At 36.5% G+C, this 24,982-nt stretch overlaps 1 protein-coding gene across 1 annotated transcript in view; it reads left to right on the forward strand.

Moving 5' to 3' along the window:
- The window catches only part of LOC149815093 (uncharacterized), a 62,985-nt gene that overhangs the window by 16,122 nt on the left and 21,881 nt on the right, over positions 1-24,982 (forward strand). Inside the window, exon 8 of the mRNA XM_089989372.1 lies at positions 16,203-16,432. Coding sequence (XP_089845498.1) covers positions 16,203-16,432 — 230 coding nt within the window. The remainder of the gene's footprint in view (positions 1-16,202; positions 16,433-24,982) is intronic.

Here is a 24,982-nt window from a genome sequence, read left to right on the forward strand (position 1 = left end):
TAGTTCGGTTAAGCTATTGTAGTATTATCTAATACTTCTCTCCCCTTGAACCATATTCCGAACCTTTTCTTGTAAGTTACATATATGAGCAATATCTTTAAGAGAATACATTCTCTTAAGATATTCCCACGCATCATTAGCATGTTCAAATTTTGCGAGACTTGAACACTTCTTTATGTCTACACTAGAAATTAGTCAAGACATGATCTTGGCGTGACCCATTCTCCATTCTTTCCATTCCTTTTCATATGTGGAGATGGCCTTAGTTTTTTCCACCTCCGAAAGAGGTACTTCTCTTCCACCTTCTTCTTTAGTGAGCGTTAGTTTAGGTTCCTTATCGGTTCCATCAACTAAGCCCCATAGACCCTTTCCCCAAATAAGATGCTTCATGATTGAAGCCCATGTTACATAGTTTGAATCGTTGAGTTTTATGGACTTAATGGTGACATTATCATTGTCATCCATTTTACAAGCTTGGGAATGAGAGGGGAAGAAAAAAAAACAAGTGGGAAGAGGAATATTTTAACCACAAAGATCGAAAATAAGTAGCCTTCCACACCCTTCAAGGCTACACACGATCACTCCTTCAAAGAGACTTCACTTTCTTGAAGAGTAGTTGCATGGCACGCTTCCCAATACACATCCACCGACCTTGCTCTGATACCATGTAAGAAAGTGAAAAATACGCTACAACAAATGTCTCTCAACAAGTTCTCACAAATACACCATAAGAACCACAAAGGTTCACAAAGAGAACTTAAGAATACACACAACCCGAAACGGGTATAAAAATGAAAAATAAACAATTTTATTGATTTGAGATAAAAACCCAAAACAAGAGTAAGTCTTTACAAGGGGAATAGCCTCATATTTATAGAGAGGTAGAGAGAAGCCTTAAGAGAGCTGTTGGACTCTCCAACGCCTCTAATAGAGCTGTTGGGGAGTCCAACAACTCTTTTTGGATTTACCTTTTTGACTAGTCAAAAAGGTAAAGGCCAAATCAATCCAATGATGGACTGGTTTGGCTAATTCTAGTTGTATTTTAACTAGAATTAATTAAACGAAAAATCCAAACTAGAAAGGAGATAAAACATTACATGTCTATGAGATTACATATGAGATATTATATGAGATTACATATTTTAACAGAATGTAGTCTCAATAGTTAGAATAGGAGAAAATCATGAAAAATCCAATTTTTTTTTGGGTGTGAAAAATAAATTCAAAATGATCCTATATGTATAAAAAAAATACTCAAAGCAGGCCAGGGAATAATTTAAGAACTTATTGGAAAATTCCAAGGCTGCCATACTGGGAAGCGAAAGTAGGAAACGATACGGAAAGTGGAAGCAAAAAGCGAGGCATTTTAAAATATATAGGAAGCGAGAAGTGTGACATCTATTTGAAAGCAAAATGGGAATAGAAAACCAAGCAATATGAGAATTGAATGGGAAGCGAATAAAAACAAAAATAAAAATGACCATTCTTGAATTTCATGATTTTTTAGCATGAGAATTAAATTTTTGTCAAAATCTAAAATTGATGGTTATTAATTTAAAGGAAGCACATGGAAAGTGAGTGGGAAGTGTGAGAAAAAGCCAATAGAAAACATGAAAAGAAGCACAAGATGACATATATAAAGCATGAATGAAGCATGTGGAAAGCATAGAAGCGTGGGAGAATCGAGATTCACATCAAGTTTTAGAAACAAGAAGTATCATGCTTCCAAAGCGAGTTTCCCAGAAGCATGCTTTTCTCCTAGCTAAGAAGCTTCTGGTAACTCTAGAAAATCCTTGGTTTCAACTTCCAATATGTTATCAACTAATATAGTATGGGTCATATTGTACACTTTAGTACAATAAAGCACAGTATCATGTGATATGGAATGATACTACACTGTGGGGCGTGGATGTAGTATGCCTTGATGACCTGCATTGTACACCTTTATCTTTTGATACCAAGGTGGGCATACAACATGATTTAAAACATAATTAAGAGGGAAGTGCGACAAGATTCATAGATGAGTTTGATAAGATGAAAATGTCCTTCAATTCTCTATTCATGATCAGCTTAAGATGCTTAATAGATATGAAATTTATGGTTTTTCAATGTAATTATTGCTTGAAACTATGTAATGAAGGATTTTTTTAAAGGGGAAGTAGTGGAGTACTTGGAGTGAATAATATAAGATTTTTTGAAAGTTGAAATTTAAAGAAAAAAGCAAAATGATTGGAAGTAGCACAATCCAATTGAAGGAAGGAACAAGGTGTATAGGTTATTCCTTTTCCCCTACCAATGGACAGCAGCTAATTGTCACCAAGGGTTGTAAAATGTGCATGGTCACTTGTGTCATAAATCTTCGAAAATATTAACGTATCATAAACATCACAAAAGATTCCCTTAAAAAATAAAAAGTTGAAAAATCATAATGCAAGAAGCACTGCTATTAACTACAAAACAAAGCCAAAATATCACATAAGAAATAATAATCAACCAAATAAAATATCAAATACCCAAGAATCAGGATAACAATATAGTTACATCATTCATAACTAATAAGAAAAATGTAAATTATCCAATGTTGGACTATCAAACAAAGAAAACATATTAGGCCCCGTTTGGATGACATAGGCAAAACTAGGTTTCTTAGCAACCTAGTTTTGACTTCAAACCTGGTTTTTGCCAAACACTAGGTTTTGTTAGCTTTTGGATGACCCAAAACCTGAAAAACTAGGTTTTTAGGTTTCCAAATCTATATAAAAAAAACGATGGCCTTTTTTAAGCTAGTGACTGGCCAAAGGGCCTAAAAAATGAAAAATATAAAAATAAAAGCTGGGCATGCATTTCCCAACTAGCCACCAGTCAGAAAATGTTTGGGATGGTGCAAGGGTGGCACCACCTTGGACATTTTTTGTTTGGTGACTGGTCGAAAAATTGCCGAAGTCCTAAAATAAAAAAACTTAAGGAAAAAAAAAGAAAAACTAAAAATAAATGCTGGCCAACCATTTTCTGATGGGGAATGACAGTGGTGGTGCAGTCTGGCAAAGGTGGCACCCTGGCGGTGACTGGCCAGAAAATGGCTGGAGAGAAAAGGTGAAAAAGAGAAAAAAAAAACTAAAAAGAAATGTTAGTAGGACATTTTCCTTTTAGCCACTGGTTGTGAAATGGCCGGGGTGGCACCGACCCAGCCATTTACCGATTGGTACACATAATGTTAACTTAAAACTCTTGATATATATACTAGATTTTGAGAACCGGAAATATGAGAACTAATGTGTGAACCACGATTTTTATGGTTTTTTTGTTCTTTTCTCTTGAATCTAACAGTACGGATGTGATCTACATGCTTGGTTTGATAAGAACCCGCTCTTGAATCATCCGATTTTGATGCATAAACGAGATTTTTTTAAGTCTTTAAAACCAATGGCTCATAATCTTCATAAATATTCAAGCATTCGAAAATCACATTTTTTCATCGAAAATACACGATCCAATGGTTAATTCCTATCAAATTCACCATGCCAAGCACATCCACATGGTTGGATTTGCAAAAAAAGTGTTGGAAATGCCCATATTTCTAGTTCTCATATATATATATATATATATATATATATATATATATATATATATATATATATATATACACCCACCCTGCACCCCCGCACCCAAGTTTTTTTAAAGTGCCACATCGCTGCATCCGCACCCACACCTATGTGACATAGCCGGAAAACTAAAAATGAAAAAAATGAAAAAAAATGAAAAAATAAAAAGAAAATTTGCCAGTCATTTTCTGACTGAAAAATGGCTGAGCAAAAAAAGAAAAAAAAACCTAAAAGAAAAATAAAAGACTTGATGGCCATTTTCGACTAAGCCACCGGCCAGGAAATGGCCAAGATGATGCCATCGGTGCTATTTCCCAGTTGGTGGCTCATTAGAAAATGGCCAGACAACCATTAAAAAAGCAAAGGAGAGGATGTTTTTTGGCCATTTTGTCAGGGAAAATGGCCGGCTGGTACTGCCGACAGCCATTTTCCAACTGGTTGTTGGTTGAAAATGGCAGGTGTATGATATAGTTCAAACGTGGAAAGGGGGTAGGAGGCGACGAAGGGGTGGTGGGGGCATGGGGGGTGTGAAATTGTCTACGAAGAGACAATACATAAACAAGCATAAAACCTTATAAAAGAAGTGCACGAAAGCACTCTCACAACACTTGAACAAGATACGCAAAAAGCGTATAAATAATAAACATGCAATAATGCATGTATTTCAATATATAAAAGCAAATGCTTGAGACTCTCAAGCTTATTCTACAACAAGGGGGAACACCCCTATTTATACAAGAAAGAAGAGAGCAAGAGGGGGCTCCCCAAAGGAGTCGTCGGGGAGCTCCCAACGGTCACAATTGTGACCGTTGGGGGCTCCCCAACGACTCTATTGGGGAGACCCCCAATGCCCCTTTTTGAATGTGCAAAAAGGCAAAAATAAAAGGAAAAAAGAATTACAAAAAATAAAAAGAAAAAGGAAAAAAAGTACAGCATATTCCAAATGGGATATGCGCAAAATGTGAAAAGACAAAAATACCCTTATCGGGTAAAAAGAGAAAAATGTATAAATATATATACTTATATATAGAGATACGTATACATATAATATATGTATACGTATCTCTATGTATATAAGTATATATATTTATACTTACAATAATGCTTTTGAGTATACATTTTAACACCCCCTCAAACTTACGGTGTGATAACCGCAAGTTTGTCAAGGAGGAAATGAAATCTAGGCGAACAAAGAGCTTTTGTGAAGAAGTCCGCAAGTTGATATTCAGACGTCACGTATGGTAAATCAATGACCTTCTTCAAGTATTCTTCCCTGACATAATGGCAGTCCATCTCAATATGCTTTGTTCGCTCGTGAAAGGTGTGGTTTTTGGCAATATAGATTGCACTTTTATTGTCGCAGCACAACTTAGTTGGTTCTCTGATAGGCACTCCCATATCTTCCAAGAGGCGTCGAATCCATACAATTTCCATGGTAGTGGATGCCATGGCTCTGTATTCGGCTTCAGTGGATGATAAGGATACCTTCTGTTGCTTCTTACATCGCCACGAGATCAACGATTCTCCTAAGAAAATACAAAAACCAGTGGTGGAGTGACGGTTACTAGGGTCACCTCCCAATCTGAGTCAGTATAAGCAAGCAATTTTAATTCAGAAGAAGAAGATATGAATACTCCCTTATTCACCGTTCCCTTTAAATATCTGATGATGCGAAGCACAACACTCATATGAACAGTTGTAGGAGCATGCTGAAATTGGCTGGCGATGTGTATAGCATGTGACAAATCGGGTCGAGTAATGCTAAGATACATTAAGGAACCTACCAACTGCCTGTAAGGAGTAGGATCCGTTAGAGGAACATCGTCGTCAATCTTCATTTTTGCTCCCACAACTTCAGGAGTTTCGCATACTTTGTCATCAGAAATCCCTGATCTGTCAATAATCTCACAAGCAAGCTTAGACTGAGATAGAAAATAACCACGTTGCGAATAAGCAACCTCAATTCCAAGAAAATATGTCAGAAAACCCAAGTCTGACATCTCAAATTTTGAAGTCAAGACGGACTTAATACCCTTGACTCCTTGAATATCATCACCTGTAATTAACATGTCATCAACATATAGTAACAATATTACAATCCCTGCCTTAGATTTTCTAGTAAATAGAGCAGTGTCAGTATAACAGGAGGAGAAACCATTTTCCAGCATTACACTGGTAAATCTGTCATACCAAGCTTTGGGGGCCTGTTTCAAACCATAAAGGGCCTTTCGAAGATGAAGAACTTTATCTTTAGGGATCTCCATGCCTGGTGGAGCATCCATATACACTTCTTCGTTAAGATCACCATTTAAAAAAGCATTTTTTACATCCATTTGAAAAATATTCCAATTTTTAATAAATGCAATAGTGATAAGACATCTAACTGTAACCATTCGGGCTACAGGAGCAAAAGTTTCTTCATAATCAATTCCATACTCTTGCCCATATCCTTTTGCAACTAAGCGAGCGTTATACCTTTCAAGGGATCCGTCACTCTTAGTTTTAACCTTAAAAACCCATCGACAACCTATAGTTTTCTTTCCTATGGGTAGAGTTTCGAAATCCCAAGTTTCAGCCCTTTTAAGAGCATTAAGTTCATTTTGCATAGCTTCTTGCCATTCTATACATTTTTTTAGCTTCTTCAAAATTTCTAGGTTCAAAATAAGAATGAATGGCACTAAGACAAGCCCTATATCGGGGTGAAAAGGAATCAAAGGAGACAAAACGAGTTGGAGGTCTCCTATTCCTCTCAGATCTACGGTGATCGAGAACAGGAACAAGTTCACTATATTGATCAATAGCACTTCTAAAGGTGTCTTGGTTTCTACGTGAGTATGTTATTGGATCACTTGAAATCCTGCCTTCTTGTTGGTTATGCTCTTCGGCATTACCCTCAATGTCCTCATCATGGTTTGATGATACATCATCATCACTAGATATATCATCATTACTAGACAATAAGTCAAAAAGGAAGGAATAATCAAAATTTTCTTGTTGCGAAACATTTTTTTCAAATCCACTTTCATTTTCCAAAAAAGTTACATTTCTAGAGACATATAACTTATCTTCTCGAAGATCATAACACCGAAATCCCTTTTGAGTTTCAGAATAGCCAAGAAAAGCGCAGGTGATAGCCTTGGGAGAGAGTTTGTCATTCTTATCCGTAAGTATGAAACACTTACAACCGAAGACTCGTAACCTATTATAATCTGGTTCAAGTTTATATAAAATCTCAAAAGGGGATATTTTTCCTAATAATCTAGAAGGCAAACGATTTATCGGATAAACAGAAGCAAGAGCAGCTTCAGCCCAAAAATTTTTTGGTATGTTTTGGGAAATAAGAAGGGTTCTAGTGGTCTCAATAATATGTCTATGTTTTCTTTCGGCCAACCCATTCTGTTGGGGGGTTTTAGGACAAGACCTTTGGTGAATGATTCCTTGATCTTCAAGATATATTTTAAATTGGTTGGAGAGATATTCTCCTCCAGAATCACTTCTAAAAATCTTTATGTTACTATTAAATTGATTCTTGATCATCGAATGAAAAGTTCTAAAGCATGAAAAGACTTCATGTTTGAATTTAAGAAAAAAGATCCATGAGTATCTATAGAAATCATCCACAAAAATAACATAATAAGAAAAACCTTCTTTTGAGACAACAGGTGCCGGTCCCCAAACATCGGAATGAACAATTTCAAAGGGTTTTGATGAGAACATAGTTCTTTGCTCAAAAGGTAAACTTTTCATTTTTCCGAGAATACAGTCATTACAAGAAAAGGAACTTTTACATAGGTCTTTTGCAAAATGTAAGTAAGACAACTTGGTGATATTAGGATGACCAAGTCTTTTGTGCCACATGTTTATATCTTTGTTTCGGGCAACATTACAAAAAGATTTTGAAACTCGAAGAGATTCCATGTAGTATAAATCGCCTTTTCTAAAGCCTTCCCCAATCAATTTCCCGGACAGGCGATCCTGTATTAAACATTTATCACATGAAAATTTAATATCACAACCATGATCCGAGAGTTGAGAAACAGAAAGAAGATTTAAATTAAGTTTAGGTATAAATCTAATTTTTGGAATAAAAAAATCTTGAGTTTCAAAATTACCTATTCCTTTAATTTCAAGAGAAGTTCCATCCGCAGTGGAAACAAAGGATGGAGAAGCATTTTTTGAATAATCGGAAAGTGAAAACATGTTTGGGGACATATGAAAGGATGCACCTGAGTCCAAAAGCCAAGAGACTTTACCTGGAATGGAAGAAGTAGACACGGCGGCACCGGATGTAGCTCCCTTGAGAAGAGGTTGAAGGGCTTCCATTATTTGGTTCAACGAGAGTGACCCACTTGATGATGCCTCTTCCTTTTGTGGTGCGCCGGTGATGGCCATAGCAAGAAGCTTCTTCCATTTGGGACATACCGGCTTGATATGCCTCGGTTCTTTACAAAAGTGACATATAGTCTTACTATAGTCCCGCTTCCCTCTTTGTCCACCATCTCCTCCTTGATTTTGGAATTTAAAGTGAGGAGGACGATAGGTCTTTACATTATTTCCGGGTCTTGATACGGCATTAACCTCATTATTTTCTTCATAATTACAAGGAACCATAAGAACACTTGGTCCTTGTTTACATAAATTCATACGAGTCTCCTCACCACTTAGTTTGGTGAGAACATCTTCAAGAGAGGGAGGAGTAAATGAGGATAGAAGTGATGACCTTATTTGCTCAAATTCCGGTCTCAACCCATTCAAAAAATTGAAGAAACGATCTTCTTCAAGTTGCTTGTGGCGGAGTTCAATTGCCTCTCCACTCCATTTTGGTTCAAGCATAGAGAGCTCATCCCAAATAGAGGAAAGATCGGCAAAATATTCCCTAATAGACATTTCACCTTGAGTAAGGGAGAGGGCCTTCTTTTGAAGGTAATACTTATGAGATAGATCTCTTGATGTATACATCTTCTCGAGATAATGCCAAGCTTCCGATGCCTTTTTGAATTTGATAATGTTGGCATTAATCTTCATTTCGACGGATGCGAAGAACCAATAAAGAATCTTGAAGTTCTTCATTTCCCATTCGTCGTGTTTCTTTGAGTATTCTTCAAGAGCTTTGATCCTTTCCTCTCCCTCAAGAATCTTGATTTCACTTCCGTCCATTATGGTTATCTTGGGTTCCGGTTCCGGAATAGTTACTTGCACATAACCCCACAATCCTTTTCCTTTTATGTGGGCCTCCATATTCCCGGCCCAAATATGATAGTTGGACCCATTCAACTTGAAGCCAAGGGCAAAGTGAGCCTCTTTCTCACCCATTAAGACGTAGAGAGAAGAAGAAAAAAGACATACCAATACGATGTTTCAACTTCTTCTTAGCACAAGATCCTTCTAAAATATTTGAGAAGCAAGATTCACCACTTCAATCTCAAAAAATCCGAAGGCACGGTTTTCGAGGCACTCGAACAAAGGCGGATCTCACGATCTCCAATCACCAACCGAGCTCTGATACCATGTGAAATTGTCTACGAAGAGACAATACATAAACAAGCATAAAAACCTTATAAAAGAAGTGCACGAAAGCACTCTCACAACACTTGAACAAGATACGCAAAAAGCGTATAAATAATAAACATGCAATAATGCATGTATTTCAATATATAAAAGCAAATGCTTGAGACTCTCAAGCTTATTCTACAACAAGGGGGAACACCCCTATTTATACAAGAAAGAAGAGGGCAAGAGGGGGCTTCCCAAAGGAGTCGTTGGGGAGCTCCCAACGGTCACAATTGTGACCGTTGGGGGCTCCCCAACGACTCTATTGGGGAGACCCCCAATGCCCCTTTTTGAATGTGCAAAAAGGCAAAAATAAAAGGAAAAAAGAATTACAAAAAATAAAAAGAAAAAGGAAAAAAAGTACAACATATTCCAAATGGGATATGCGCAAAATGTGAAAAGACAAAAATACCCTTATCGGGTAAAAAGAGAAAAATGTATAAATATATATACTTATATATAGAGATACGTATACATATAATATATGTATACGTATCTCTATGTATATAAGTATATATATTTATACTTACAATAATGCTTTTGAGTATACATTTTAACAGGGGGTAGGTGGAGTTTTTCAAAACTTGGTTTAAACCAAGTTTTGCCAAATTTGGTTTTCATGAAAACCAGGTTTGATGTCTTCCAAACAAGCAACAAACATGGTTTTCAGTTTTCATGTGAAAACCAGGTTTTAAACATGGTTTTGAGTGTCATCCAAACAGGGCCTTAGGGTGTGTTTGGCAGTAAAAAGCAATGTTAAAAATTTCGGTTAAAAGTGTGTGGACTTCAGAAGAAATTGCAAAAGGGGCTCTTGGAAAAATAAGCTTCAGGTGTACTGGTATCATGCAATCACACGATATAGGACCAATACTCTAATTTTTAGGGTTGTATTGTGTCAGTTCGGGACAAATAAAGTCACGTGTCATTTCACATCTTATGATACATACATTTTTTTATAACATTGACTACCAATGTTGCAGCAAATATCCCAAGTTTCTTGAGCTAAGATTAAAATGAAATAGTGAAAAAGGCATCTCACAATTGTTTCATGAATTCTCCATTTTGATAAATAATTAAATATAAGCTTGAACAAAACATCTGTTATGATGTATGTATTTGCTTTTTGAACAGGTTGATTAACAAAACAATCATTAAACACTGATATTAAGCCATACATATATATGGGTAAGGTTGTCGATACGTCGTATTTGTCTTGGGTATCCTACCTACCCTGAACCTGAATTTCTGGGTGTGGGCATAAAAATGTTGACATGGATTAGATTTGGGTCGACCCAAATCCAACATGAGTAATATATGGATTGTGTTTAAGCAGTATTTTTTTGTCGGATTCCAATCCAGCCCATGTCTTTCATATGTGTTTTTAAGTAAAGACATTTTAAACACTTTAAACTAAATGGACTTGGGGTTGGGCTTTGATTATTCTATGCCCAAAGCTGAACCTGAACCTGAACCTGGCTGCATGTTCTCTTGGTATCTTTGGATCTACCAAATATGTGAACCATTGACTGCCCTAGCCACTATGTATAAGCATGTAAGAACAATCATGTACCATAAACCTAGATTTTGTTGTAAAGTCAATTTTACTATTGCCTTTCATTCATGATCAGTAATAATGGCTTTTGGCCTAATATAGTGATGGGCCGAGAACCATTCAACCACTCCTAGCAAAATATTTAAACTAACAGTAACTATTCCCCTTTATACGGTTCTATATTTGGATAGTGCTCATCCATAAACGAGTGGTCACTCTTACATTCATTGATCATATTACTTGGTGTTTGAGCTATTGTAATGAAATAAGCGGAAGAAACCAAGAATGCTAAAGCATTCACTATGTCCCACACGGACAAATGCAACAAGCACAAGAGAGAAAATCCACTAAGGGATATACAAAGGGCCTTATAAAAAGGCTACACACATGAAAAATAATATCACTATTATTGAAGAGGAGCTCTCAAGAGCAATACCACATACATGGGGGGTTCCCCCTATTTATAAGAAGAGGAGACCAAAGGGGCTCCCAATAGAGTCGTTGGGAGCCCCCAACGGTCACATATGTGACCGTTGGGGGCCCCAACGACTCCATTGTGGGGCCCCTTTTCGGTATCCAAAAAATACAAAAATAAAAATAAAAATAAAAATAAAAAATAGTGAAATACGAGAAACAAAATAAGTACCCCTATGGGGTACTTTGTGAAATGACCATAATACCCTTATCGGGTATTATGGTATTATTACATATGTTTTAACACACCCCCTCAAACTTTACGGGGGAATGACCGAAAGTTTGCCAAGGAGGAACAAGAAGCGAGGAGCAGGCAGGGCTTTGGTGAAGAAATCAGCAAGTTGATATTCTGAAGTGACATATGGCAGTGTTACTGTCCCACGAAGATATTCATCACGTACATAATGACAATCCATTTCAATATGTTTCGTCCTCTCATGGAAAGTGTGGTTGCTGGCAATGTAGATAGCACTTTTGTTATCGCAACAAAGCTTCGAAGCCCCAGTAATTTCGACTCCCATATCTTGAAGAAGACTTCGAAGCCACACCAGCTCCATTGTAGTGGTTGCCATAGCCCTGTATTCTGCTTCAGTAGAAGACAATGAGACTTTCTGCTGTTTCTTGCACCTCCAAGCAATTAGCGAATCTCCTAGGAATACACAAAAGCCAGTAGTTGAGATTCGATCATTTGGGTTTCCTCCCCAGTCAGCATCAGTATAAGCTAGTAAATCTAAGGAAGAGATTGAGGATAGGAATAGCCCTTTATTCAAAGTATTTTTAATATATCGAATGATCCGGAGCACAGCACTCATATGCACAGATGTAGGAGCATGCTGAAATTGGCTTGCAGAGTGCACAGCATGAGCAATATCGGGCCTGGTGATAGTCAGATAGGTGAGGGAGCCTATGAGTTGCCTGTAGGGCGTAGGATCGTCCAGCAGAACTCCATCCTCCAGTCGTAGTTTAGCATTGATAACCTCGGGAGTCTCCACCTTTTTATCATCTGAAATCCCAGATTTGGAGCATATGTCTGCAGCAAGCTTCATCTGTGACAGTATATACCCTCGAGGAGAGTATGCAACTTCTATGCCAAGAAAGTACCTGAGAAAACCCAGATCAGACATATCAAAATTATGTTTTAACATATTTTTAACTTTAAGAATACCGCTTTCATCATTGCCAGTGATGATCATATCATCAACATAAAGCAGAAGGATGATGATACTATTACCTGCATTTTTAACAAAAAGAGCAGTGTCAGTATAACATGAGCGAAATCCCAATTGTAACATGATAGCACTAAATCTATCATACCAAGCCTTAGGGGCTTGTTTAAGACCATATAAGGCTTTTAATAACCGAAGGGTTTGACCTTGGTTAACACTGATTCCCGGCGGAGGATCCATATATACTTCTTCATTCAACTGACCATTAAGAAAGGCATTTTTAACATCTAATTGGAATATAGGCCATTTCTTAGATGATGCTACCGCAATTAAAGTTCTAACGCTTGTCATGCGAGCCACGGGAGCAAAAGTCTCCTCATAATCGATGCCATATTCTTGTGAGTATCCCTTAGCAACTAATCTAGCTTTATAGCGCTCTAGGGAACCATCACTTTTTGTTTTGACTTTGTAGACCCATCGACATCCTATAGCTTTCTTATTTGGAGGAAGGTGAACTATTTCCCAAGTTTTAGCTTTATTTAAAGCATCTAGTTCAACTTTCATTGCTTCAACCCAATGAGGTATACTTTTTGCTTGATTATAATGGGAGGGTTCATAGTAAGAATGCAAGGCTATTAGACAAGCTCTATATTTAGGTGAAAGAGTTTCATATGAGACAAACTCTTTCACCTCAAAAATTTCCGGATGACTCAAAGAGTCATCATTTGAATCTTCTAAAAGATCATTGATAAACATATAATCAATTTCATTTGATTTTTCCAATATGTCAAATCCATTTTCATCTTCTAAAAAGGTTACATCTTTGGAGACAAATAACTTATTGTTTTTATGATCAAAGCATCTATAGCCTTTTTGATTTTCACCATATCCTAAAAATACACATTCTATTGCTTTAGGTGACAATTTATCTCTTTTATGTAAAAGAACAAAGCATTTACACCCAAAAATCCGAAGACGATTGTAGTCGGGTGTCATATTAAAAAGTTTTTCATAAGGAGAGATATTATTCAATTTTGAAGATGGCATCCTATTGATTAAATAGGTGGAGGTTAACACGGCTTCGGCCCAAAAATTTTTAGGAATATTTTTAGAAATGAGTAAGGATCTAGTGGTTTCCAAAATATGCCTATGTTTTCTTTCCGCTAGACCGTTTTGTTGAGGAGTTCTTGGGCAAGATTTTTGATGACAAATGCCATGTTGTTTTAGATATGCTTGAAAATCATTTGATAAGTATTCTCCACCCGAATCGGATCTAAGAATGGATATTTGACTTTGAAATTGATTTTGAATTTTTGCATGGAATTCTTTAAAGAAGTTAAAAACTTCCGATTTAAAGTTAAGAAAATAAATCCACACATATCTAGTATAATCATCAATAAAAGTAACATAATATGAATAACCACCTTTAGATAGAACCGGAGATGACCCCCAAACATCGGAATGCACCAATTCAAAAGGTCTTGTTGTCACAAAGGATCTAATAGGAAAAGGAGTAGACTTCATTTTGCCAAAAATGCAATCTTTGCAATTGATATATTTTTCTTTACAAAACTTGGGTCCAAAAGGAAAAAGATACATTTTAGAGTAACTTGGATGTCCAAGCCTTTTATGCCAAGTTTCAATATTTTTGTCTTGGACATAAGTACAAAATGAGGTATTTGGAAGCATTAAATTATCCATAAAATAAAGGTCTCCCTTCCTATGGCCTTGCCCAATCCGCTTCCCGGACCGGAGATCCTGCACAAAGCACCCTTGGGATGAGAAAGATATTTCACATCCATGGTCGGCTATTTGAGAAACGGAAAAGAGGTTAAGATTTAATTTTGGAACTATTCTAACTTTTGGAACAAGGAAATTTTGAACATTTTTAGAATCAAGAGTTCCAACACCATTTATTTTGAGAAAAGTTCCATCGGCCGTAGAGACACAAGACATTTTTGAATTGGTGTGCACATTGGTTAATGCATTTTCATGAGGGGTCATGTGAAAAGAAGCTCCGGAATCTAAAATCCAAGAGTACGTACCGGGAGGTGATGATGAGGCAATGGCGGCACCGGAGGTGGAAGAAGTGACCTTTAAGATTTGTTGAAGAGCCAAGGAGATTTGTCCAAGAGTGTCTTTGAGATCCCCGTTCTTGCCGTCATCTTCTTTGGTGGTGGATTCTTCAACGGAAGCCACCTTTGGCTTGAATGCCCCATTTAGCTTTGGGCAAACGGGTTTAATATGTCCCGGCTCATAACAATGGTGACATATAATCATTTTTCTTCCACCACTCCCTTGCTTACCAAAATGAGGTGGTTTGTATGTTTTAACATGATTGCCGGGTTTAGATACGACAAGAACTTCCTCTATGCTTTTACCCATGCTATGCCTAGTCTCTTCTTGAGTAATCTCGGCAATAGCTTCTTCTAAGGGAGGAAACGTGGATCTATGGAGAAGTGAGGATCTCACTTGTTCAAATTCGGGACGAAGCCCAAATAAAAATTGAAACAATCTATCTTGTTCCATTTGTTTTTGTCTTAGAACCACATCCTCCATAGATACCCATTTAGGCTCTAAAAGAGCCAATTCATCCCACAAAGGATTTAGAGCACTATAGTAATCTTGTATGCTCATGTCGCCTTGTTTTGTGGTTCTTACTTTTTCTTGCAAGAAATAAGCTCTTGCAAGATCCTTTTGGGTAAACATACCCTTCATAAAAAACCAAGCTTCATTTGCCCGGCGGAATTTTGCAATATTTGCACATACCTTAAGTTCGACATTATTCATAAACCATGCAAGGATTTTTGCATGGTTGCTCTCCCAATCTTCCATTTGATGATTATAATCTTCAATGGCCTTGAGACGAGCATCGCCTTCAAGTGCTTTCTCTTGATCTCCTTCCATCTTTGTGAGCTTAAGTTGGGGTTCCGAAACGGTTCCCATTACATAACCCCAAAGCTTCTTGCCTTTGAGATTATTCTCCATTGCGGATGCCCACATCATGTAATTTTTTCCATTGAGTTTGAATGATAGATCGATCTTGACTTCCATTGCTACACAAGGAAGATGTGAGAAAGAAAGGAAGTAGAGAGATACAAGATTTTACCTTTAGAAGATCTTATGGCTTTGATACCATGTAATGAAATAAGCGGAAGAAACCAAGAATGCTAAAGCATTCACTATGTCCCACACGGACAAATGCAACAAGCACAAGAGAGAAAATCCACTAAGGGATATACAAAGGGCCTTATAAAAAGGCTACACACATGAAAAACAATATCACTATTATTGAAGAGGAGCTCTCAAGAGCAATACCACATACATGGGGGGTTCCCCCTATTTATAAGAAGAGGAGACCAAAGGGGCTCCCAATAGAGTCGTTGGGAGCCCCCAACGGTCACATATGTGACCGTTGGTGGCCCCAACGACTCCATTGTGGGGCCCCTTTTCGGTATCCAAAAAATACAAAAATAAAAATAAAAATAAAAATAAAAAATAGTGAAATACGAGAAACAAAATAAGTACCCCTATGGGGTACTTTGTGAAATGACCATAATACCCCTATCGGGTATTATGGTATTATTACATATGTTTTAACAGCTATATGATTATTAACACAAACATACTTTTATAGGTGACCAATGCAGCTGCTTATCTATTCTTGGACATAAGGATAAATTATAGCTTCTTGTCAGTTTGCTATCTCACACTTTTCAAAACTATAAGGAACGATATAGGTTTTTTCTATATTTCATGCTGTATTATTCTCATAATTCATCATTTTTCCATAAGTTATTATTACAATAAAAGGTGTAGTGCTTATTAAGTCTTTTTGTTGCTTTTGGGTTGATTAAGACACTGTGAATGAGGCCATCACTTCATACAATATGGAGGAGCCAACAATGGAAGAAAAACTTGCAAGTGTAGACTTAAAAGATGGTTCCAAGATGAACAGGTCATCCATTGAAAAGCCTCCAAATGATCCACTCCTTAGTGCAGATTCTGTTGGTGTTTTGCTTCAACAAGCACTTAATGCTGATGATCGGGCTCTTTTATTGGAGTGCTTTTACACACGAGATGAAAAGGTTTGCGGTCAGGCTCCTAAGTATTAAGATTTGTTGGGAGTTTCACTGGCATACTTTTGTTTTTTGTTGGATCTTACTATTCTTTGATCATTTGTTCTTCATGTTCCCATGTTAAATTATGTACCTTATCACCTAATGTAATATATATATATATTTTATATATATAAGGTAATACATATACATATATTAATATATATGTATATGTATCTACTTATTATATATATAAAATATATATATTTCTTCTTATTTAGTCGTAGGGGTAGTTTCGTCTTTTCCTTCATTTTACGCACATTCACTTTTTGAATGTGTTTGTAATTTCTTTTTAGTTTTTCTTTTTCTTTATTTTTCTTTTTATTTTTTTTTTGTACTTAAAGGAACCTTGGGGGGCCCACTCAAATAGACGTTGGGCCCCTCCAACGGTCACATTTGTGACCGTTGGAGGGGCTCCAACGTCTATGAGTGGAGCCCCTCCAAGGCTCCTTTTTGAGTGGTTATAAATAGGGGCTCTCCCCTTGTATTCTTTTATGGCTTTGTGTCAAAGCCCAAGTTCTCAATAAATCGATTCCATTGTTTTTATGCCTTTGTGCATTTGTGAGGTATTTGTGAGTTGTGCTTTTTGTGCACAAGTGTTCTAAAGTGTTCTTATTGTGCTTTCGTGGTGGGTTTAATATCAAGAATATTAAGGTCTTGATATTAGTATCTTATTGAAGATACTTGCACATGGTATCAAAGCCTCGTTGGAAGAAAGAGGATCGTGCATCTCGTCTCTTGTAAAGCACCTCGAAAATCGTGCCCTCAAGCTAGTGAAGTTTTTGAGTGAAGCATTTACTTCGGGCAATATTTTAGAAGCAACTTTTGTCAAGAAAAGGTTGAAAATCCGTTAAGGTACGCATTATTTTCCATCTTCTCTTCTCTCTAATGGGTGAAAAAGACTCTCATTTCTCCCTTGGGTTTAAACTTAGCGGTTCGAACTACCATGTTTGGGCCGGCAATATGGAAGCCCATATCAAAGGGAAAGGCCTTTGGGGTTACGTTCAAGGCTCCATATCGGAACCCGAACCCAAGCTTTCTACTATAGAGAAAGGGGAAATTAAGATTCTTGAAGGAGAAGATAGACAAAAGGCCTTAGAAGAATATTCCAAAAGGCATGATGAGTGGGAAATGAAGAACTTCAAAATATTGTCTTGGATTTTTTCGTCCGTAGAAACCAAGATCAATGCCAACATCATTAAATTTAAAAGGGCCTCCGAAGCTTGGTTATACCTTGAAAAAATGTATACTTCAAGGGACTTGTCTCACAAATACTATCTCCAAAAGAAAGCCTTGACTCTTCAACAAAATGATTTATCTATTCGGAAATATTTTGCCAAATTGTCATCTATTTGGGACGAGTTTGCCATGCTCGAACCAAAATGGAGCGGAGAAGCTATTGAATTAAGGCACAAACAACTAGAGGAAGATCGTTTTTTCAACTTCCTAAATGGTCTTAGACCCGAATTTGAGCAAATTCGGTCCTCTTCTATCGGCTTTCACCTCCCCATCTATTGAAGATGTCATCACCAAGCTAAGTGGTGAGGAAACACGTATGGGGATTTGTAAAAATAACCCAAGCATCCTTGCTACACTTTCTCAAAATGACTATGAAGTGGTTAATGCCGTATCAAGACCTGGAAATAATTTGAAGACTTACAAACCGCCCCATTTCAAAAATCAAGGGCAAAATGATCGATATGGCAAGAGAGATTATAGCAAATTAACTTGCCATTTTTTGTAAAGAACCGGGACATATCAAACCCAATTGTCCCAAATGGAAGAAATTTCTTGCCGCGGCTTTAGCATCCCAATCGGAGGAACGGCCTTCAACTTCAAATGAACCTCTTTCGCTTCATCAAATTGTGGATGCTCTTCAACCTCTTCTCAAAGGAGGCATTTCTGGAGCCGCTATGTCATCCTCCTCCTCTCTTAGTAAGACATCTTGGTTACTTGATTCCGGTGCTTCGTTTCATATGACTCCAAGCCATTGCTTTCTTTCTGATTATTTTAAAAATGGTCTTCCATCCTTTGTCCTAACGGCGGATGGAACCCCTCTTGAAATAAAAGGAATGGGCAATTTTGAAAAACAAGACTTCTTTATCCCAAAAATTTGTCTTATACCAAAAATTAACTTAAATTTACTTTCCGTTTCTCAACTCTCGGACTGTGGTTGCGATATAAAATTCTCTTCTAATAAATGTTGGATACAGGATCGCCAGTCCGGGAAATTGATTGGGGAAGGCTCTAGGAGAGGAGACCTCTACTATGTTGATTTTCTTAAAATTCTCAAGAATCAATTTTGTAATGTTGCTCAAAACAAAGATATTCATGTATGGCATAAGAGATTGGGTCATCCCAACATTGTTAAAATCTCTTATTTGCCTTTTATTAAGCATCTTTGTAATGAAAATTTTGTTTGTAATGAATGTATTCTTGGAAAAATGAGAAGTCTTCCTTTTCCTCAAAGATCCATGTTTACAACAAAACCTTTTGAAATTGTTCACTCCGATGTATGGGGTTTGACTCCGGTAATATCCAAGGGAGGTTTCTCTTACTATGTTATCTTTGTGGACAATTTCACTAGGTTTAGTTGGATATATTTTCTTAAACATAAACATGAAGTTTTTTCAACTTTTAAAACATTTCATATGATGGTTTTAAATCAATTCAATGAAAAATTAAAAATTTTTAGAACCGATTCGGGTGGTGAATACCTTTCCAATGAATTCAAAAGCTATCTTGAAAACTATGGAATTCTTCATCAGAAGTCTTGTCCTAAAACCCCCCAACAAAATGGGTTGGTTGAACGAAAACATAGGCATATTATTGAAACCACACGAACTTTGCTAATTTCCCAAAATATTCCGAAAAAACTTTGGGCGGAGGCCGCTCTTACTTCTGTCTATCTCATAAATAGACTTCCATCTAAAAACTTGAACAAAATTTCCCCATTTGAAAAATTATATGAAAAAGAACCTGATTATAGCAGGTTAAGGGTTTTTGGGTGTAAATGTTTTGTCCTTACTGATAAAAATGACAAACTCTCTCCTAAGGCCATTCCTTGTGCCTTTCTTGGTTATTCCGAAACTCATAAAGGTTTTCGCTGTTATGATGTTAAGAGTGATAAACTATATGTTTCCAGAAATGTGAGTTTTTTGGAAAATGTTAGTGGTTTCGAAAAACTTGAAACCAATGACGAGAATATAGACTATTCTTTTCTGTTTGATTTATTAACTGAAGATGATGATACTAGTGATGATGAAACAAATCAAAATGACTTGAATAATAATGAAACTCATTCTGATCAACATATCAATGAAGAACATAGAGATCCTATAACCTACTCTCATAGAGATAGGAATACTTTTAGAAGTGCTCTCGAAAGATATGATAGTGAGTCTGCCCCTTCAAGTGAAGGAAATCTTCGTAGGACCGAAAGATCAAGAAGACCCCCTTCTAGGTTCATCTCATATGAGTCCTTTTCACCAAAATATAGAGCCTGTCTAAGCGCCATTCACTCATACATAGAACCTAGGGATTTCGAGGAAGCCCGAACATGTCCAGAATAGATAGTCGCTATGAATAATGAACTTGAAGCCCTTAAGAAAGCAAAGACCTGGGAGTTTCAAGACCTTCCTAAAGACAAGAAAGCAATAGGGTGTAGATGGGTATTTAAAGTCAAAACTAAGAGTGATGGGTCTCTTGAGAGGTATAAGGCTCGCTTAGTTGCAAAGGGATATGGTCAAAAATATGAGATTGATTATGAGGAGACTTTTGCCCCCGTTGCTCGTATGGTCACTGTCCGATGTCTTATAACTGTTGCTTCAATTAATAAATGGAACATCTATCAGATGGATGTTAAGAATGCGTTTTTAAACGGAGATCTAAACGAAGAAGTATATATGGATGCTCCTCCTGGAATGGAGTATCCTAAGGAAAAAGTGTTTCGTCTTCAGAAAGCACTTTATGGTTTGAAACAAGCTCCCAAGGCTTGGTATGATAGGTTTAACTCCGTAATGTTAGAAAATGATTTCTCATCCTGCTTTACTGATACTGCTTTGTTTGTTAGAAAATCTAATGCAGGAATTGTTATTCTACTACTTTATGTGGACGACATGCTTATAACTGGGAGCGATTCTAAAGGGATTAAAAGCATAAAATCCATTTTAAAGGATAAATTTGAAATGTCTGACTTAGGCTTCCTAACTTACTTTTTGGGTATTGAGGTAGCTTACTCTCATAGCAGATATTTTTTGTCTCAAACTAAGCTTGCATCTGAGATTGTTGATAGGTCAGGCATTACAGATGATAAAATTTGTGAAACTCCTGCTATAGTAGGAGCTAAAATGAAGATTGATGATGGTGTTCCTCTCTCTGATCCTACTCCCTACAGGCAACTAGTAGGATCATTGATGTATCTAAGTATCACCAAACCAGATATCTCGCATGCGGTGCATACTGCAAGTCAGTTTCAGCATGCACCAACTTCTGTTCACATGGGTGCTATCTTACGTGTCGTAAGATACCTAAAGCACACTATTAATAAGGGAGTTTTTCTGTCTTCTTCTTCTGAATTGAGATTAATTGCTTATACTGACTCTGATTGGGGAGGTGACCCAAATAACTGTCACTCCACCACTGGTTTTTGTGTATTTTTAGGAAACTCATTAATCTCATGGAGATGTAAGAAGCAGCAAAAGGTGTCTCTATCCTCAACTGAAGCAGAATATCGTGCCATGGTGACTACTACCATGGAAATCGTTTGGATTCATCAGTTGTTGGAAGACATGGGAATCACTATTGAAGGGCCTACCAAGCTTTGCTGTGACAACAAAAGTGCGATTTATATTGCTAAAAATCACACCTTTTATGAGCAGACCAAACACATAGAGATGGATTGTCACTACGTTCGGGAGGCGTACCTCAAAGGAATCATTGACCTTCCATATGTCACGTCCGAATATCAATTGGCGGATTTCTTCACCAAAGCCTTGTGTGCTCCGCGTTTCAACTTTCTTCTTAGCAAACTCTCGGTCATCCTGCCCTAAGTTTGAGGGGGGGTGTTAAATTATGTACCTTATCACCTAATGTAATATATATATATATTTTATATATATAAGGTAATACATATACATATATTAATATATATGTATATGTATCTACTTATTATATATATAAAATATATATATTTCTTCTTATTTAGTCGTAGGGGTAGTTTCGTCTTTTCCTTCATTTTACGCACATTCACTTTTTGAATGTGTTTGTAATTTCTTTTTAGTTTTTCTTTTTCTTTATTTTTCTTTTTATTTTTTTTTTGTACTTAAAGGAACCTTGGGGGGCCCACTCAAATAGACGTTGGGCCCCTCCAACGGTCACATTTGTGACCGTTGGAGGGGCTCCAACGTCTATGAGTGGAGCCCCTCCAAGGCTCCTTTTTGAGTGGTTATAAATAGGGGCTCTCCCCTTGTATTCTTTTATGGCTTTGTGTCAAAGCCCAAGTTCTCAATAAATCGATTCCATTGTTTTTATGCCTTTGTGCATTTGTGAGGTATTTGTGAGTTGTGCTTTTTGTGCACAAGTGTTCTAAAGTGTTCTTATTGTGCTTTCGTGGTGGGTTTAATATCAAGAATATTAAGGTCTTGATATTAGTATCTTATTGAAGATACTTTCACACAGGTCATCCATTGAAAAGCCTCCAAATGATCCACTCCTTAGTGCAGATTCTGTTGGTGTTTTGCTTCAACAAGCACTTAATGCTGATGATCGGGCTCTTTTATTGGAGTGCTTTTACACACGAGATGAAAAGGTTTGCGGTCAGGCTCCTAAGTATTAAGATTTGTTGGGAGTTTCACTGGCATACTTTTGTTTTTTGTTGGATCTTACTATTCTTTGATCATTTGTTCTTCATGTTCCCATGTTAAATATATCATGCATGGGCAAAATGTTTATTGATGTGTGCATTCGACTGAAGCATTATTTTTTTGCCAAATTGTTAAACTTCTAGTTATTTCTTCATGAGGCAAATATTTGTGTACATTATTCACTAGATTTAAAGTGTTTCAGTTGCATACTTCCTATGCTTATGGTTTATTTTGTGAAATGTCTTGTGTAACTTGATTTAGTTTGTGCTTAGATAGCATGACTATTTTAACTTAGGTACATTACATTGATTCTCCATGAGATTATATGTAATATCGTGTGTTTTTCTATATTATTAAATTCTGAAACTTCATAAAATTTGGCTAAGTGTTTCATAAAGTCGATAGAAATCTTCGATTTTAGGTGGCGTCAATTGAGTTTGGGCGTGGCCCAGGACTCATTGACAAGTCCTAAATGAGCCAATTAAGATTTGGTAAAACTTTTAATTTTTGACCTTTAAAATCGAGTGAAATTCAGGTTAAATTCAGGCAAAATTCGGGGGCAAAATTTAAGTAATATATCATTAGAAGCACTTCGAGATTCTGAAACCATCTATATTTTATTTTTCTGAATTCGGGCTACGGTTGACCCGAAAATTGCATTTTTCAAAAAAGGCCCGCTTCGATGAAATCGGTTCTGGATCAGATTGGATTCGTATGATCCAAGTTAATATGGATGTAGACTCAGTCCAAGACCCATATTAATTAGGATCTGGTCCATATTGAGATCCACATGGGTATTGGATATGGATTTGGATCTAGGTCCAAAATTTAATTCCAACCAATTTAAAGTTTTAATTTTAATATAAAGGTTAAATTGAATGAAATTTGAAGTTAAAAAGACTCCCAGAGGGGTGAGATACCCTTTGGAACTTTCTGAAAATTTATTATTTAATAATAAATAAATAAATAATTAATTAAATATTAAAAATTATTTTATTCCGATTTTTTTGGGATAGGACAGCTACCTCATATGTAGGGATTCTAGAAGAGCCCAAATGAGGTTAAAGTAAAATAGTAAAACAAAATAAAATACCAAATGGGTATGTCACATAGGTGCGGGTGTGGATGCTGGTAAGGGTGCAGATGCGGCGATGCGGCACTTTAAAAAAAACTTGGGTGCGTGCGATGATGATATATATATATATATAATTTTTATCAGTTTTAAGTTAACACTATGCGTATTTGTGTGCATTTATGTATTTATATATATAATATAGATAAAAATGGACTTGATTAGGGTTAATTGAATCTACTTTTGGATAGAAATGGACCGTGGACTTCACCTAACACAAAGGAAGCTGTGTCCAAGTGTCGCACCCGCCTGGGTGCGATGCTGGTGCGGTGCCTTGTTAGAAGAGTCCGTGTGACATAGCCAAATGGATAAAAAAGTAGTTAAAAAGAAAAGAGGAGGTTAGAGATAGCGTTCTATATTACAAGAACTCTATCTCATAGCCAAATGGGTGAGAATTTCGAGGACGTCACCCTCTCTTTAGAAGACAAAAAAAAAGAAAAGTATAAAAGCGTCTAACTCGTCCTTCTCTCCCCAATCAGATTTATGTGGGGATTCTAGATGAAAAATATTAAATCTGATTTTTCTAGGCATGTTCAATCACATGCCTTGATGCACGAGGGTATGAACCTTGATTTTTGATGCATACATGGCTTGTTTTCTGTTTATTAATGTTCAAACTGTTAATTTTATAACAATAGCATGCTTAATATATATATATATATATATATATATATATATATATATATATATATATATATATATAGTGGGACTGACTGTACATTCGGCTGATCAATTAAAGTCCAGTTTTGAATCAGATCTGATCCAAAACTAGACTTGTTGCAAGGACCCAACATGCTGTTATATATATATATGTGGCTACTAACATGAATATGCTTGCAAAATTGATTTATTTTACATTTTATGTAACACTAAAAATCGGTTGGCTGTACCACAAAGTGGTGTTGATTTTCGCTCATGGTGGGCAGCAATATGACGTCAGTTTCTAGCATTGGTTATGTTTGCAAACCATCATCAAACAATGTTTATATATGTGCAGAAAAATATGGCTGTTTTTTAAAATAACTATGTTTGCAAACTGACATTGAAAGTGTTTATATATGTGCATAAAAATATTCCAGTTTCTTAAAATAACTATGTTTGCAAACTGACATTGAAAGTGTATATATGTGCAGAAAAATATGCCTGTTTCTTAAAATAACTATGTTTGCAAACTATCATTGAAAGTGCTTGTATATGTGCAAAAAAATATGGCTGTTTCTGAAGTTTTCTATGTTTGCAAACTGTCATTGAAAGTGTTTATATATATGGAGAACAATATAACAATGTCTGTTTCTTAAAATAACTATGTTTGCAAACTGACATTGAAAGTGTTTATATATGTGTAGAAAAATGACTGTTTCTGAAATTTTCTATGTTTGCAAACTGTTATTGAAAGTGTTTATATATGTGCAGAACTGGGTGCTGATCAGACCCAAATACGTGCTGTATTTGGGTGCTGACCAGACCCGATAATATGCTAATTTCGGGTGGCTAGTCAGACCCAAATACAGACTGTATCGGGTA

This window comes from Nuphar pumila, chromosome 15, assembly GCF_984573655.1.
Source record: "Nuphar pumila chromosome 15, dmNupPumi1.hap1.1, whole genome shotgun sequence".
Taxonomy (NCBI): Eukaryota; Viridiplantae; Streptophyta; class Magnoliopsida; order Nymphaeales; family Nymphaeaceae; genus Nuphar; species Nuphar pumila.